Source organism: Barbus barbus (genome assembly GCF_936440315.1).
Source record: "Barbus barbus genome assembly, chromosome: 41".
Taxonomy (NCBI): domain Eukaryota; kingdom Metazoa; phylum Chordata; class Actinopteri; order Cypriniformes; family Cyprinidae; genus Barbus; species Barbus barbus.
In genome coordinates, this window is record NC_136719.1 from 21,421,535 (window position 1) to 21,438,415 (window position 16,881).

The 16,881-nt window shown below is 35.9% G+C and overlaps 2 protein-coding genes and 1 long non-coding RNA gene across 5 annotated transcripts; 1 reads left to right on the forward strand and 2 right to left on the reverse strand.

Annotated features, from left to right (window-relative positions):
- Window positions 1-46: 46 nt before the first annotated feature.
- On the reverse strand, window positions 47-7,248 carry LOC306860886 (cysteine sulfinic acid decarboxylase-like). 2 transcript variants are annotated; one of them, XM_079402889.1, is made up of 14 exons: window positions 7,123-7,248; window positions 5,419-5,549; window positions 5,192-5,318; window positions 4,941-5,031; window positions 3,688-3,910; window positions 3,507-3,586; window positions 3,370-3,424; window positions 2,529-2,645; window positions 2,325-2,389; window positions 2,165-2,246; window positions 1,835-2,034; window positions 1,456-1,507; window positions 1,265-1,354; window positions 47-1,161 (listed from the first exon to the last, which is right to left on the reverse strand). In XM_079402889.1, the coding sequence occupies exons 1-14, from the start codon at window positions 7,136-7,138 to the stop codon at window positions 988-990; spliced, it is 1,503 nt and encodes a 500-aa protein (XP_079259015.1). In that variant the 5' UTR covers window positions 7,139-7,248; the 3' UTR covers window positions 47-987. The 2 variants fall into 2 exon arrangements, with proteins under 2 accessions (XP_079259015.1, XP_079259014.1); XM_079402888.1 differs by lacking the exon at window positions 7,123-7,248 and adding an exon at window positions 6,433-6,555.
- Window positions 7,249-8,365: 1,117 nt separating this feature from the next.
- On the reverse strand, window positions 8,366-12,902 carry LOC306860902 (uncharacterized protein). 2 transcript variants are annotated; one of them, XM_079402915.1, is made up of 5 exons: window positions 12,819-12,902; window positions 11,989-12,208; window positions 11,832-11,868; window positions 10,746-10,799; window positions 8,366-10,658 (listed from the first exon to the last, which is right to left on the reverse strand). In XM_079402915.1, the coding sequence occupies exons 2-5, from the start codon at window positions 12,154-12,156 to the stop codon at window positions 10,378-10,380; spliced, it is 540 nt and encodes a 179-aa protein (XP_079259041.1). In that variant the 5' UTR covers window positions 12,157-12,208; window positions 12,819-12,902; the 3' UTR covers window positions 8,366-10,377. The 2 variants fall into 2 exon arrangements, with proteins under 2 accessions (XP_079259041.1, XP_079259040.1); XM_079402914.1 differs by having other exon boundaries at window positions 11,832-12,208.
- Window positions 12,903-13,013: 111 nt separating this feature from the next.
- On the forward strand, window positions 13,014-15,144 carry LOC306860907. The gene is made up of 3 exons (XR_013783433.1): window positions 13,014-13,107; window positions 13,841-13,927; window positions 14,088-15,144. It is a non-coding gene; the product is annotated as an uncharacterized lncRNA (long non-coding RNA).
- The last annotated feature ends 1,737 nt before the right edge of the window (window positions 15,145-16,881 follow it).

Genomic DNA, 16,881 nt, shown 5'->3' on the forward strand with positions numbered 1-16,881 from the left:
AACAAATTATAGGCTATTTCCGGTGTAAATAAAGTCCACGAGTGTTATGAGGGAATTTATTTTATTAATATGGAAAATGTTGTGGTGCTTGCGAAATTGAACTTTTATGTGATATTTGGAAATATATTCATATCCTTTATAATATAAAGGTTTTCGTGACAAACAATGACGTTGTAATTAGCAAATTTCAAAACAAAAGACAACAAATAAAGCTTTCAGCTTCAAGGGACATCGTATATTGACCTATTGTTTGGATATGTCTCTTATATAAAGGAGACTAAAGCAAAATTGTGCAGACAATGTGTTAAACAAAAGGACAGTCACATTTTAACACAATCAAGTCACTATATCATCAACTAATTTATAAAATAACCTAATTAAATTATGGACACAAAAACAAATAATTTGCATACTTAAATTTAAAGCTGTTTTTGAACAGCACACATAAAATCACCCTATTAACAGATATCACTGAAACAAGTGTCCTAAAAAAAATCACTCTTGTTTCTGTGACAGCCCTCGGCTCTGAGAGAAAAAGAGAACAGCCCATGCTTTAGCCAATCAGAAACACTTTCCACCTGTGAATAACTTTGCATATTCAGTTTTGCTGACATCACGTTTACAGACATAGTTTCACAGTGCGTCTCAATCCTGGTTCTGGAGGCCCCTGCAGTGCACATCTTGGATGTCACCCTTGTTTAATACACGCTTTATATAATCAAGTTCATTAGTAAAGGCCCTAAAACCTAAATGGGGTTTTCCAAATGAACTCAATACTTAGGTGGGCCAGAATCTATGAGATTCATTCACTTTATGACCTCTGTAGATGCATATTTTTTTGCTAGCTTAGTCATTGAAGTCAGTAATACGTACTGCTTACAAGTCAACATTTTAGCAACCTTTAGAAAATCTCAAATTTAAAAATGACGAGATGAGGGGGGTATAATGTGACATTGAATATCTATGGTCTACCAGTTGTCAAACTAACTACAAGTCCTTCCCTAGTTCCTCTATCTCATCGAGGAAGAAATCCATGTCCTTGGTGGTCAGCTGAGGAGAAACAACAACCATTCGGAAGAAGTTGACATGTCCATCCATGGGCTGGTATCCCACCATCATCGTTCCACGCTTCATCATTCTCTCTTTGATGTTTGGCGCCACCTGATGGCGTACATTGGACATGGCATTAGAAGCAATTATTCTGTGCTCAATAATTCAATTTTCTGTCATATTATTTGTCATTCTACATTGAAACAAAGCCGACCTTTGATAACCTTTCCTGGTAATCCACACTGTTCTCCTTCCCTCTCAGACTGGGTGGAATGAACCAGAAGCAAACGTTCACAAAATGCCTCTATTGGAAAACACACACCATAGATAAATATATAAACATGCATTATATTTACGTAAACATAAGTATACTACTTCAGGTTTGTATTCAGTGCAACACTGTACCTTACAGACCAACTTGAAATTGTCTCTTTTCTCCATTTCTTCAACTAAATACCTAGTGCAGACATAAATAATAGATTATTAAAATAAATATATATAAATAAATCAAAATATACAGTAACGATTAACAGTTTGGGGTCATTGAGGTTTTATTTTAAATTGTAATAATATTTAACATATTTTACTTTTTTTTAATCTTTTTAGTTTTCTTTTAACATTAAAAAAATCTTACCAATCCCAAAAAATGTAATAGTACTGTATATATTAAGAATATATTGCAATGCATTTAATGATAGAAATCAATAGTGTTTAACAAAATGCAACATTAAAAAGATTGACAGCATATCAATCAACAACAACATCTAACAGATGCATCAAATACCTTGCGAGGGCAAAGGCCTTCTCCACTCGCTCTGAAAAACCCTGTGTTCCTATTGCCTTCCACATCAACCACAGTTTCAAGCAATCCACCTTGCGGCCACACTGGATGGATTTGTCTCCCGTGTCTAGACTTGTATCGTAGAATTTGTCTTGCTGGAATAAGTAGGTTGCCTTTGCACTGTGACAGTGCATTAATAGATTCTACAGATTGAGATGGGGGGGCAAGTCAATATAATATGTTCATTTGACTAACAAGCAAAAACATTGCATAAATTGACTCGCACAGGGTTAGAAGTAAAAGAAAAGATAGATGGACCGTAAGCATTCATACCTTGGTATCTCTGAACAAAACCACAGAGCACTGCAATCCCGCTAGAAGCATTTTGTGAGGGTTCCAAGTCACAGAGTTTGCTCTGAGTGTTAAAAAAAAAAACATTAAATGATATAGTCAAAGATGGGCTACTTCTCTACCCAAAACACAATGTTCAAACCTTTCTATTCCTGCAACCAGATGTTTATGTTTGTTGGAAAACAGCACGCTTCCTCCCCATGCGGCCTATAAAAAAGAGAGATCCAGAGTGTAACAGTTAGGAACCGGTGAAATTCTGTAAACAACTGGATACTTTTAAAGTGGGGGCCACATGCATATAGACGTGTTGCACAATGGTTAGATAAGGTAAATGTGCTGCACTTACGTCAACGTGCATCCACATGCCGTATCTTTCACTGATGTCAGCTATGCGGTTCAGAGGATCAAAGGCGCCCTGCACTGTGGTTCCCGCTGTGGCATTAACGAAAAACGGGACAGCATCCTGAAGGAGACACATTGGTCAAACACTATTAACTTTTGACCCTTGGATATTTCATGCAAAAAAAGCAATTTGTCTTTTCAACCCTGTATCAAACCTTTTATTTCCATAGAACACAAAAGGAGATGTTTTGTCTAATGTTCATGCTGCTCTTTTCCATACATGAAAGCAGACAATCAGATGTCTTTACAACACTTTCTGGCCATTATCTGCTTTTGCTTTGTACAAAAGAGCAGCTTGAATATTCTGCAAAATGCTTCCTTTTGTGTTCCATAAAAGTAAGAACTTCAAATGCATTTGGAATGAGATAAGCTGCTTTAAAATGACCATATTAATTCAGTATAAAATTACATACACTACCATTCAAAAATTTGGGGTCAGCAAAGATGCCTTAAATTGATCAAAAATTAAAGTAAATATTTATAATGTTTATTTTCTATTAATCCTGAAAAAAATGTATCATGGTTTCCACAAAAATATGAATCAGCACAACTGTGTTTAGCATGAATGATTTCTGAAGCACAATGTGACACTGAAATTTCAGCTTTGCCTCACATGAATAAACTTTTTAGTATATTCAAATGGAAAAAAAATATTTTAAATTATAGTAATATTTGACAATATTACTGTTTTAATGTTTTTTTTTTAATCAATAAAAGCAGCATTGGTAAGCACAAAAGACTATTTTATAAAACAATCATCTTGCTGATATAAATTAAATATTTACTTGTGATTTTGCCTTCACGATTTTCGCCTCCAGGTCCTCTGGTATCATGCTGCCGCTGTAGAGGAATAAAAAACATTTTAAATAATTTAAAGTGAAACACTGGTTTTCCAAAATGTGTTGGAGATGAGTTCCTGTACCTCTCATCCACTTGTACAATGAAAACATTGTCCGTTCCGATACCAAGGAAAGCAGCTGCTTTTTTCATTGAGTAATGACCCTAAAAAAAATGACATACAATTTTAAGGAACAGTTTTAATAATACTGCATTATATGCTCTTTTAAATCTAAGATTAGAACAAGTAGCTCTTGTCTTTTCACCTGTTGTGATGTAAATATAGCCATTCGTGGTGTGGCCCACAAGCCTTGTGTCTTCACTTGAGGGAAGGCCCAGTACCGTGCGGTGTTCATGGCGTACATGTTGGACATTGAACCCCCCGGACAAAATATCCCGTCTCCTTCTGACCAGCCAACCAGAGAGCGAAGCTTACAGAGCACTTCTTCCTCCATCAGGACAAATACCGGAGCCACTTCATAGGTGTATCTATGTTGCAGATTGATCACTCATGATATGTGCATGTATTTATAGTATTTATTAAAGAAATAGGTTTTGGGAACATATTGGAGAAATTTAGCTACATCACTTGCTCACCAGTAGATCCTCTGCAGTGAATGGGTGCCGCCAGAATGCGAGTCCAAACAGCTGATAAAAACATCACAATAATCCACATGATTCCAGTCCATCAATTAACTTCTTGTGAAGCGAAAAGCTGCATGTTTGTAATTGATGTAATGATGGATTTGTTTCTTGCAAGCATGCCGCTTTTCACTTCATAAGACATTCATTGATGGACTGGATTCTTGAGTATTGCTTGTGGATTATTGTGATGTTTTGTTTTTTTCAGCTGTTTAGATTCTCATTCTGACGGCACCCATTCACTGCAGAGGATCTACTGGTGAGCAAGTGATGTAATGCTAAATTTCTCCAAATCTGTTCTGATGAAGAAACAAACTCATCTACATCTTTGATAGCCTGAGGGTGAGTACATTTTCAGAATTTTTTTCTGGGCGAACTATTACTTTACTTTTGAATTAGGTATTATTTTTATATTTTCTGTTTTCATTTGTAGCAAATTTATCTTTTATTTTTTCTAATTTATAATATAGTGCATGTAATTTTTCAAAAAACATTTTTAGTTTTAGTTACTGATAACAACACTGTTTGCATTATCTAAAAATTTCAGATCCTAATTTAATCAATCTCTAATCAACACAGTTTTTAGATAGTCTATAGTCGTTCCATGCTGTTATCGAACGGTGTTCAAGTAACTTCAAAATAACAAAATAACTTCAAGTGGTCTGATAAGTTACTTATTACTATAACAACAGAGTTTAATGGAACACTTCAGCAACAGTGTAAGAGCTTAACATTTACTCAAAAGTTTAACACTTTTGAACCCCTCAGTTAATAAAACGCCACATGGACCCTTTTACAGCACTCATCTGAGAACCTTAAGATGGCACATTCACTGTAACACATTAACATGAACAACTGAAAGTTCATTCACACATACTGGCTGGTGTTGAGGGTTTCAGTGAGGAGTCGTCCTGTCAATGCATGGTAGTCCACGCCAGCAAACAGCTGATTGAAGAACCGAGGATGACCTGTGAACAAGAAAAGGCTCTGGACCAGGATGTAACTACATATTCAAGATTTAGGAGGAACAAATGTAATAATTTCAGAATAAAACACTGAAAAAAACATATAGGACAACCACTAATTTGAATAATTTGTGGGATGCGATCCCCACCGGGTGCAACATACAGGTTTTAACACTGTATCTGGCCACATCTCGAACCCTCTGCAGTAACTGCTTGTGAGATTCTCCATGCTCTCTGAGATCAAGGTCCAGCAGAGCTCTTAGCTGATCAGGATCTTTCCACTCACACACCTGTGAATGCAGAGACATGCAGTTAATCTCCTGAGATACAAGATAAGATAGGAAGATGCTGGAGTTTTAAATGGGATGATAAATTCTTAAAAGACTTAACCTTCTCCTTCAAATCAGTTCCTTTGTGAAGGATCTCCTCCATAATCACGTTGAAAGCCTCAGTAAGAAACAGCTTCCCATCTGACTCATACATGTCTGATTCTTCCAGGTGGACATGGCCATTCATATATTCTGTGAGATACATATAAAATTAAAGTAAATAAGTAAAAGCAGCAAAAGCAATATGATAAAATAAACCAATGTTCAATAAATAATTCATTTTACAATAATCACAGAAACAACTCAAAAACTGCAACATGCAAAAATGCAGCTACAGTTTTTCATTTCATTTTGTTCCCCATTGTTTTGCATTTGCAAAAAAGTTTAAATACTATACAATTTGTTTTTAATTCTATAAAACATGACGAAATGTCCTGAAGTACTATGAAAAACCCCAAATGTCTTGCTTTTGTTCAATTCTATGAAGTGTGTGTGTATGGGTAGTTGACAAATAAAAATTGGACTGTGTACTATGGTGTGACAGCAAAAACGTAGAAAAAACAACAACACAAATAACATGAGAAAAATGTATCTTGAGAAATAGCATGAGAAAGGTTTATCTTCAACGTTATTTTTTTAAATAATTTTTTTTACATTTTTCCATCACACCATATTTATATATATATATATATATATATGCGTGTGTGTCACATCATAGCCCAATAGCAACGTCATATCATCTTTCACATGGTTAATGGAACATTGCAGCTGGTTTGTTACTGATCTGGTGATCAAGGTCGTCCAGAACCACCCTGATCAACATCTAGAGGCTGATCCCGCCCCTACCAGCTGGTATTAAAGCTGATCCATCATGTAGATCACATTGCCATGTAGACCAGCCTAAAACCACCAGTGTAAACAGTAAAGCAAAGATAACTCGCATGTGTGCATGATTAAATTGTCTATTTGATTTAAAAGGCATGGATTATTTGTATACATTCCATTGCATACTGCATTATAATACATATATAATTTTAAAAAGCAATCGACCATAAACGCATTCGTTGTACTTCACCCGATGTCCCACTTTTGATGAACTCTGCCAAGCAGCGCCGTAACTCCATGCATAATAGGCTACATTTCCAATCAGAACTCAGTCAGTTTTATAATAAGCACTATAAACTCCATTGCAACAATCGCGATATTTTATGAGGAAAACGTCATCAACGCGACATTTCTTTTCTTTTTTCTATATGGAAATATGACACCAAAGAAAAAACCGGCTGTCAGAAAGAATCAAAACCAGAAAGTTTTAACTGTAATATGCAACTTTTTGCTTTTGTTAAGAATCAAGCTAATATTTTTGCAACCATTTTCTGTTTAAATAATCTGTAGACATCTGCACTAGAAAACAAGACAATAATCTGTAGACATTTGCACTAGAAAACAAGACAAAAATATTGAGGAATGACATCACTTTTTACGTGTAGCATCCAAACTGTGGTAGATTAAAGAGGTGAGAGGGGCGTCACGTTTCAATTCCTGCAAGTTTTTATACAATGCATCATTCATAGACCACTCGAAAAATTGCCATCCCCAACCCTACCTGCAGTTGTTCCCTGCTTCTATATACGGTGAAACTTTTGCACGCACACAGTTCTCGCACATTAGCCTATTACATGATCAGAATTGAATGCACGATTTAGTAACTAGTGCATTTAAGGGAACTATCTTGCGTGCAATCGAAAACAATCAAACTTCTCACCTTTAGATGAGCTCATTGTGATGTTTTATGTCCTTTCTGTACTTATACTCTACTGTATCTGATGTGTAAAGGATGCCTCGAGACCCTCAGTGGCTCATTTCAAGATCCAGCCTTCATATATGTGGATGCACACGCCCGATTCGTCATTCAAGTGACATCCTATAATTGGATTAGAGTGATATGGGTGTCAACAAAAAAATCAATCTTTAACTTTACCAAAAAATAGCTTTCTGAAGACCCAAGTGATATGAGGCTATCAGCTGCATGCAACTGTCAAGTACATATTTGATTATTTTTTCTTAAAATGCTGAGAATAACTTACCATTGGATGGCTTTATTTGCAGGGTCCTGCATCTTAATTGATAAGGGGCAGATATATTTACTGTGCTAAATCTGACTCACACAAGCAGCCAGTAAGAATGATCAAGAAAACAACTTTGACACACACACAAACGTTCATTTAGGTAATGCATGCTGCAAAACAGGGGTACAACGTTCAACATCTTCCAAACGCCGCAGCGTTGTTCTAAGTTCACATTAGACTGTTAGAGTTTGCTGATGAAAGAAAGATATATCCTTCCACGTATGTTTGTCAGATTGCACAATGATCCCACACTCACAAGAGAGGAATGGAATGTCACAGGGTTCAAAAAAAGCCTGGACCAATGTGGGTCTGTTATCTTATAGAAATAGTCTTTACTTTGCCTATGGAAAAAGGTAACATGTTTCCTATGGAAAAAGGTAACTGAATATTTGCATGTTAAGGCATTTTGCTGTCATCAAAAACATATTCATTTGGAAAATGTTTCCCCCAAAGAATTGGAAATTAAATTTTATAAGCAGTTTCATTATAATTTTGCTTCCTGCATTTTTAAATTGCATAAATTTTTGTACATAAGAAATTCTTCCAACATGTTCCAGGTTTTGGATAACATTTACCAGGTTAACCAAAATCTATACAATAAAACAATCAAAACTGCATCAATATGAAACTGAAAATGTACAACAAATCCAACTTCAAAATAAAGAAAGAAACAAAATGCAGAGATGAGACGTAGCTTTTCCATTCTTCAGCATCAAAAAAAAAAAAAGCCCAAGCCTATAAAACAATAAACACAAATCTGACAAATATCTAAATTATACAATAAAACAAGCTATAAAACAATAAAAATAACCTCAAACTTTTATCAATGACAGCAATGATTCATTTAGTTCTCTTTATTTTTATTTATTTTATTTTTTTAATAACCCATCACCAGAAACATGATCAATTTGTAAAACAGAAATAAGATATAAAAGTACGTAAAGTAACAAAACAGTGCAAAAAGGTACACAAAAATGACAATAACAGAAAAAAGTAGCATGAAATCCAATTCATGCAAGCATGATAACAAATTTGAAATGGTTGCAATCTATCAAATAAAACAAGTTTTATAATCCCACAGCAAAAGATTCCATGAAGTCTGGCAAGACTAGATGCTGTTTAATGACAGGCCTGTGCAATGGAATTGTACAAAGCTCCGCCTCCAATCCTATCACCTGCTTGGCATGCAAAACAAGGGTGAACAAGGGTGAACAAGGGTGAAACACCAGGGTGAAAAAGCATCAGGGTGAAACAACGTGATACTTGCCGAGAGAGCGAAGGTCGCCGTTTTGTTGCCAGATAGCGGTCTCTATTGGAACATAAAACTTTTTAAAACTTCCGTCATAAACATGAGTCTTCCTTATCTGTTCATGGAATCGGTTCAAGTTTTAAGACTTTGATAAAAGCTTTCACATTCATTTACTTAAAGTATAAATGTTTTCTGTAGAATGTAATAAGATGGAATGCTACAGTACAAATCTGAAGTGCAATCTAAAAAGTAGGAATGGAAGTTGATCTCACATGAATAACAAGCTTAAGAGAAAAAAACTATTAAGTAATAATGCCATAAAAAAGCAAAACAGTCTGACAATTAATTATCTTGTCTTGCCCCTTTTTGAAAAAAAAAAAAAAAAATGCATTACATTTTTTTTTTTTATTATATTTTTTTCACATCAAGTTTAGGAAAAATTTGAAATACCCGCATTTTAGCTTGGTGGGTTTGAAAGTTGCCCTATTATTTCGAGGTTGTAGCTGACTTATAACATATACATAAAACACAGATAAAACAAAGATTTTCCAGAAATGACAAGCAGTTATAGTTCCCTCTAGTGGTATATTTGCATGTCTGCAAGTGCTACATGTGTAAAAAATGTTGCAGCAGTCAACTTCAAAACCCAGAAGACTAATATGGGTTGCCTTGAGATTTTCATATGGGTTTTTATAATTGGATTTTTACAGAGATAGTTCACCCAAAAATTCTGTCATCATTTACTCACCCTTCAAGTTATTTGTGTTTTAAACACAAAAGGAGATATTGTGAAGAATACTGGTTACCAAATAATTGACGGTAGCCATTGACTTCCACAGTATGAAAAAAAAAAAACATAATGGAAGTCAATGGCTACCGTCAACTGTATGGTCACCAACATTCTTCAAAATATCTTTTATGTTCAGCTGAAGACAGAAACTCAAACAGTTTTGCAACAAGTGGAGGGTGAGTAAATGATCACAAAATTTTTATTTTTGGGAGAACTATCCCTTAAAATTCATGAGTAAAATAAGGTCAGTGTGGCAAACAATAGGTGCGTCCCAAATCGTGTACTTATGCACTAATCTACAATGCTTTGTAGTATGAATAGTGCAAGTAGTGCGTCCACACTGAAAATTCCAAAAAGAAAAAGTGCACTTAAATAACCGAAAAAACGAAGTGTGGAATTTGGGACACTTCATGCGCTCAACTGTCGCAGCTTTAATTACGCCGCGAAGGGGGAAGATTATGAATGACAAAATAACTTTATAAAATTCATAAACTACATGGTTGAGTACATAGTGCATAAGTACACAGCGTATAAGTGCATAGTGCGTCATTTGGGACTATGCAAATTTGCTGTACAAATGTTTTGCTGTACAATGTAAACTGCACACACCCCAAACATTCTTATGTAGTCATTTATAACAAACATACATTTAAAAAAAAATAAGCATAACTGCCTCACAGTTCATGGTTTAAATATGGGTGTGTGTGTAATTTAGCATTGACCTTATATATATACACCACAGACCTTGTTTTAATCAGGACCCCATTATAAAAACCCATGACCCATGGTAAATTAGTCTTCCGTGTTTTGATGTTATGGCTGCAGCACCCTATTAAAGTCCTCTTAGCAGCCTCAGTTGTTTTCCAACAGGAAGCTGAGTTTCAGAGGGTCTACGCCGTTCTCTTCTTGGGTTAGTAGAGAATGGAGATGAGCTGCCGTGGCTTGTTCCCTCTCACGCATGCTCCATTTTCGCAGCATGGTGAAAACCCGCATTTTGTGTTGGCTGTTGTCCTCCTCTATCTGCTGAAGAGTGGTGGTGTTCATACCCAGTGCCATAATGCCCACCTCCCTCCAGCTGTTCCCGATGCAGCCGGCCACCATCATCATCTCCTTCTCGCTCACCATCCTGGAGTCTGAGAAAAAGTAAAGTTACACAATGGAGCAGTACAGTCATGAAGCGGCTACTGAAGATGCAAAGCAGAGGTGTGAATGTGACTCACTGATAATACGCAGCGGCTCGTTTTCCATTTCCTGTCGTCGTTTTGCTGTCGTCTCTGAAAAACAAATGTCGTTTACAAATTACAAATAGATTACTGCATGTACTAGAAAGTTTGAAGGCAATGGGGTGAAATAAATAATATCTTTTTTTTTTGCATTGTGACAATTTTCAAGATCTACATTATTATCATTGTACAAAAAAGTACACTAGACAAAAATACTGTTTTTACTGTATAAAAATTGTTTTTAATCAGTATTTTTGTCTTGTTTCCCAATGCAAAAGTCTAAAGATTCTTAAAGCAAGATACATTTACTCTTAAAGCAAAAAGACATAAGCCTTGTTTTATGAGAAACAGATCAAAATTAAGTGAGTTTATGATTAAAATAAGAACAAATATAATTGGCTCAGAAAAATCTATTCAATTCAATAAGGAAAACAAGTTTTCATACCCCTATTGAGAGATATATCTTCTTTTTTTAAACATAAACTCACTTAATTTTGTTCAATTTGACTTCATATGTTCAGTTTGTACCTCAAGTAAATGTATCTTGAGTTGATATTGTGTAGTTATTTGTACTTGTTTGGAAAACAAGAGAAAACAAAGATTTTCTGCTCTGACCTTAATTTGTAGAAGGGCAAATGAAGACTTTTAAAGACCCGCAGAAACTAATTTACATAGTGCTTTATACATAACAGAATGTTTCAAAGAAGCTTCACATTAATAAAACAGGAAAATAACAGTGTTTATATTGCAAAATTCATCAATTATGAAACAAATTGATTTTAAACTGAATTTAAATTAAAGCAGCTCTACAGATTTTAATTCTCATTACTGTAACAATACAATTGATGTTGTCTTTCTCTTCCAGTATTTATACATTATGGTTGCACTTTTTGCACATAATTATTTATAAGTTAAATTATTTGACTATTCAAAATGTATTGCAACTATTTTTAACTGTACGACAGTTAAAAATGACTATTACTGTAATCAAAACCAAAATTAAAAAGTTACAATAATGAGAATAAAATGGGGTCTTAATGCTTGATAATGGATGATTTACAAAGGCTGAGTTTAAGATCATACCTGTGTTTTTTGGTGTCTTGCGTTTGTTGAGTTGCAGCTTTTGAAGGAAATGCAGTTTAGGAAATGTCTCTTGCATGTCTTGTGTTTTCAGCAACTTCAGGAAAATCAGAGCATGCTTGTTGTCTTTGTGAATTACATAATCCAAGATGTCTCGTACCTGTTTTGAACGCATGTTCGTATCTTTGATGTTGTTGTACTCATTGTTGGACAGTATGCCACTGGCATGGCAGTGCTGAAGCACAATCTCTGGATCTCCGGTCAGAGCCTCCAGTAGCTCTGGCTTGTGTCTCAGAATAAGCTCGATGCCATCTACAGGCCCATCCATCACCTCTTGTGCTTGGTTAATTTGACACTGGTTTTAAAACCGAAGATTAAGGCTGTAATAAAAATAGGAAATTAAATATTTTAAACAATAAAATATAAATAGGCGACTTAAACAAAACAGCATACAGCGTGTAATAACATACTTAGTATTTTGGCAAGAAGCAGCAATACAAAGAACAGATGAGGCTGAAGCAGCTGAGAGGAAGGAAGTATCATGATCCCTCCCACTAACACATGCTCTTCACTTTCAAATGATGAAGTACATATAGCGGGTAGATTTTAAGCCTATATGCGTGTGCTGACAGTGAGCATACACAAATTAATTCGTGCTTATTTTATTGCTGGTGCATCTTTCCAGCTTAGTGGCCCACTATTACTAGACGCGTCATCTTTGTTTACATTCAATAAACGGATATGGCGCACATTTGAATACATTTGTACGTTGGTTTGGTTTGCTCAGGAATAAAATATTCAGCCACAATTACTATTATATATCGACCACAAACACTGCAAACACTCGTATCAGTAGCGAGAATAAGAACAAAGAGATGTAACGTTAGACGTTTTTCGCCTGCACGGAGATATAGGAAGTACCAGAGGGAAGTACCCTACACACATGAATGAAATCACATTTCATTAAGCACTAAAGTACATTTTGTTTACCTCAGTTCGACGGAGAAACGTTTGATGGCTCGTTCACACTGCATCCGCATGTAATGTGATATTGATACCAAAACAACCACTGCTGCCGCCCCCTTCTGGACAGGGAGTGCTATTAATCTACCTGCAGCCTGCGGTGGACATCCAACCCCGCCCACATCCAAGCGTGACGTCACAAGCCACGCCTGTGTCCAAATACGTCACATTCTTATTATTTTGAAACAGGAAAAAGCATCGATAAGAAGATAAGTCTAATTGTTTGCAAACCGCTAAAAAGAAGTTTGCTGTGTTGGTAAGTAAAAAAAAAAACATCTTTGGACTTTACGAAGACTACTTGAATGTGTGCATGTGTAAACAACAGTTCAGCATGCTTATGTGTTTTCAACTGTACACAGGCACGTTATTACTTAGATATCACTAACATATATGTATGCATGATTGTGTGTGTGTGTGTGTGAGTGAGTGAGTGTGTGCGTGAGTGTGTGTTATCCAGCAAGACAGTGAAATGATGTGGTTCCTCGACCAAGATACTGTGCAAGGGTTCTGTGATCAGTGTCATTAAAAATATCATGTGTGTGGGGAGAGGTAAACACATATGTGAGAGGGATAGAGTGTGTATGAATAGGTAAGAGTTTTATGTAGCTATTATAAAAAAAAGGGTTATTAAAAAATTTGCACATTCAGTTAGAGTTCATTTTATGTCATAAAAAGTATTACAACAAATAATGAATGTTGACCGAATGTGCAATTTTTTTATAACACTCATCTCACCGACATATGTACTTACCACCACACACCACACACACACACAAAACACTCACTCACATACATATGATATTTTTAATGATATAGGCTACACTGATCACAGTACCCTTGCACAGTAACTTGGTTGAGCAACCAACCACATCATTTCACTATGAATTGCTGGATACCTCTGTGTTTGTGACAAATTATCTTTGTATTATTCTATATTAATGGAAAGATCACATAATTGATTGTCAATGTTTGTTTGTCATATTTTACAGAATTCTACTCATTTTTGTTCCTAGCCTGATGCAGAGCAGTTCTGCTGGGATGAGGGGTTCCTGCTGCTGTTTCAACAGTAAAGAAAGGTATGGAGGAATGGTGGGAGCATTTCTCTAGATACTGCAGTGATTGATTTTTGTGGTTTAAAATCATAAATATTCTTGTATGCAAAATGATGAGGTAAATACTATTTAGTATGACAAATATTTAGTGGACCAACACACACGTATTCTGTATTTTTAACAGGAGTGCCAAGAGAACGTAAAGTGGAAGTTTGTAAGAGACATTGGCCCAGTGTTGTGCTGGATACAGAGTCACTGTGAGTTATTCTGTGGGGAGGTGAAAGGGCCTGCCTTACTCCAGATGGACAGTAAAAATCAACAAAATGCCATCAAAGACTACCTGGGGTCGAATCGGATGAAGCAAGAGATGCCTTTTTATTCATCTCTCAGGACCTGAATGGGACAATCACATTGAGTCCATTGCTAAAAAGGCCCAGCAGAGGTTGTATTTCCTTCGCCAGCTGAGGAAGTTCAACCTGCCACTGGAGCTGCTGAAACAGTTCTACTCCGCCATCATTGAATCTGTCCTCTGCACTTCAATAACTGTCTGGTTCAGCTCAGCTACCAAATCTGACCTCAGAAGACTACAGAGGGTAGTCCGGACTGCTGAGCGAATCATTGGAACAATCCTCCCCACTCTCCAAGAACTGTACTCATCCAGAGTGAGCAAAAGGCCTGGTAAAATCACCGAGTTAAATGTTAAATCACCATCAAAATGTTACCGTCTGGTCGACGCTACAGAGCTCTGAGAACCAGAACGACCAGACACAGAAACAGTTTCTTCCCTCAGGCCATCTACCTCACAAACAGTTAAATGTTCTCCCCACTGTGCAATAAAACATGTGCAATACCAAACTATCCATACTTATATTTATTATACATATGTTTTTGATTTAACATATCATACATCTATCCACATTCCCTTGCATAATTTGTATATAACACATCTGTACAATACAATATTCAGATTGTTTGAGTATCCGGAGGAGCTGGACAATGGAACAATGAAACATCTTTACATTTTTATTGAAAATAAATGCTTTACTGATGTGATGACGACACAGCTGTTTCACGATTGGCCAAATTCACCACAAGACAACAACGACGTGTATTTTGGGTTTATTCTGACAACTTCAGTCCCACTAATGCTCATATACGGACTTTCAAAAAAATAAAAATAAATTAACTTTTCATGTCATCTTCATCTCGTGAATCATGTTTATTAAAAGATTACAATTATTATTACTGCAATCACTTTTTTGTTAATTCGTTTATATAGGTTTTGTGCATAGGTTTATTTTGGACCTTTTTCATACAGACCCTTTACAGTATTAAGCTGCATAACCTATTTAGATAATCATTTTTTATGGAATAAATCAAATGTCAATCTTACAGGCTTTTAATATAATGTGGTCATCATGGATTCTGATTGATACCTAATTGTCTAGTTGCTGGGTTCATCCATCTTCACTTGCATGTGATTACTGCCAACAACTCTGGCTGGATGTCAACTTAATACAACATTCAGATCACTTTCATAAGCTGGTATAAATCATAATAGAAAGGCAAATAAATTGGGCTTATCCGTAGGCCTGTTCATGGTGTTCACGTATGAATGTTCATGGTGTTTTGTCTTACTAAAATGTGCTTACCTAACTGGAGAAATAGTAAAATAAGTAAACAAATATGTAACATCCTAATTCTTTTATCTGTAATGAAAACCACATTTAGTACATACAATTATTATCTTCATAGATTATTTTTATTAAGTTGCAGTAGCAAAAACACACATAATGAATCACTGCACAAGTCAAATTTTCAATATGTTCTGTTTATTTACTTAAAACTTGTTTCTGTCGTGATGACACCCTTTAAAAATATTACATCTTAAAGGTTTATTAAAACATAAACCAACATAGTAATAAAAAAAGAATCACTTCTAATGAAAATTGTTAAGTGTAATTGCATTGATTGGTTAGTATTAGAAATAACGAGTCACACTGGTGTTGGGTATGTTCCCATGTCCCTTTGGATATAAAAACAATACTTGTTACATTGAACCTTTACTCACTTTCGTTGCTCATTGTGCTCAATTTCATACAACAATAACGGCATTTTTATAGCTTCCAGTTCGTCTGCAATAAAGCAAGCAAACGACACGTGATCTGCCATGACTGAGGTAGATGCAGCAAACTACGAGAGCCCCGAAGTGTCCGACTTGACGACTCCGTTTTCAACTCCGCCCCTGACTGCAAGCGGCTACTCTCGTTGACCACCGTCTGTAGCCGTGCTTCAAGTCGAACGCACCTATACCTAAACCTACCCATCTCCACCCCCTAGATGTGGATCCAACCCCGCCCCCTGGATCTTGTGGACTGCAGTGAGGGGCTACTGGCAGCGAGGGGTGTCTCAAACTTTCACTATCAACAACTCATTTCTAAACGTCCCCATCTTTTTTTATACTAATTAATTCTGTTCTGTTCTAGAGAACTGACATGCTGAACTTAAAATTGATCCTTGATTTGTGATATGAATCATCAGTTACTCTAAAATGAGTCGTGAATGAGAGTGTGATGATGAAATCATAATTCTGCCTTAGGGAAGTGATAAACCGCTGAGACAGAAATAATGAAGAAATTTGCTCTGCACTAGTCGCATCTCCGTCTCAGTTTGTTTGTGTCCACCTTCTGACCTGCTTAACAATTGCTGCACACGTCTACCTTGCAGATAGAAATATAATAGTAAATTATTCTATAAGAAACTTTGGATGATCAGCGTTTACATTCTTTATAATTGATCATAAACATCTGGCTCTGATATAGCCTATGTATGGCCTGATTGTGATTCTGTGAGGAAGTTTCCTTAGTGATAAAGCTTGATTTTTCAGATGTGGATCATAAATGAAAGCCACAAAGTTCCTTTTAGTGTTCATTATGTATATTTGTTCTGTTTCATTATTATTTCATTTGTATTTCTGT

Coding starts and splice junctions, on each gene's coding strand:
- LOC306860902 (XM_079402914.1), bottom strand. CDS start 12,156: ATGGATGGGCCTGTAGATGGCATCGAGCTTATTCTGAGACACAAGCCA. Junction 10,800..11,831: donor CAAGACACCAAAAAACACAG/GTATGATCTTAA, acceptor TTTGTTTTTCAG/AGACGACAGCAAAACGACGA. Junction 10,659..10,745: donor CGAGCCGCTGCGTATTATCA/GTGAGTCACATT, acceptor ACTTTTTCTCAG/ACTCCAGGATGGTGAGCGAG.
- LOC306860886 (XM_079402888.1), bottom strand. CDS start 6,481: ATGGAGTTACGGCGCTGCTTGGCAGAGTTCATCAAAAGTGGGACATCG. Junction 2,390..2,528: donor GCATGTGGATGCACGTTGAC/GTAAGTGCAGCA, acceptor TCTTTTTTATAG/GCCGCATGGGGAGGAAGCGT. Junction 2,035..2,164: donor TTTTGTTCAGAGATACCAAG/GTATGAATGCTT, acceptor CTCAATCTGTAG/AATCTATTAATGCACTGTCA.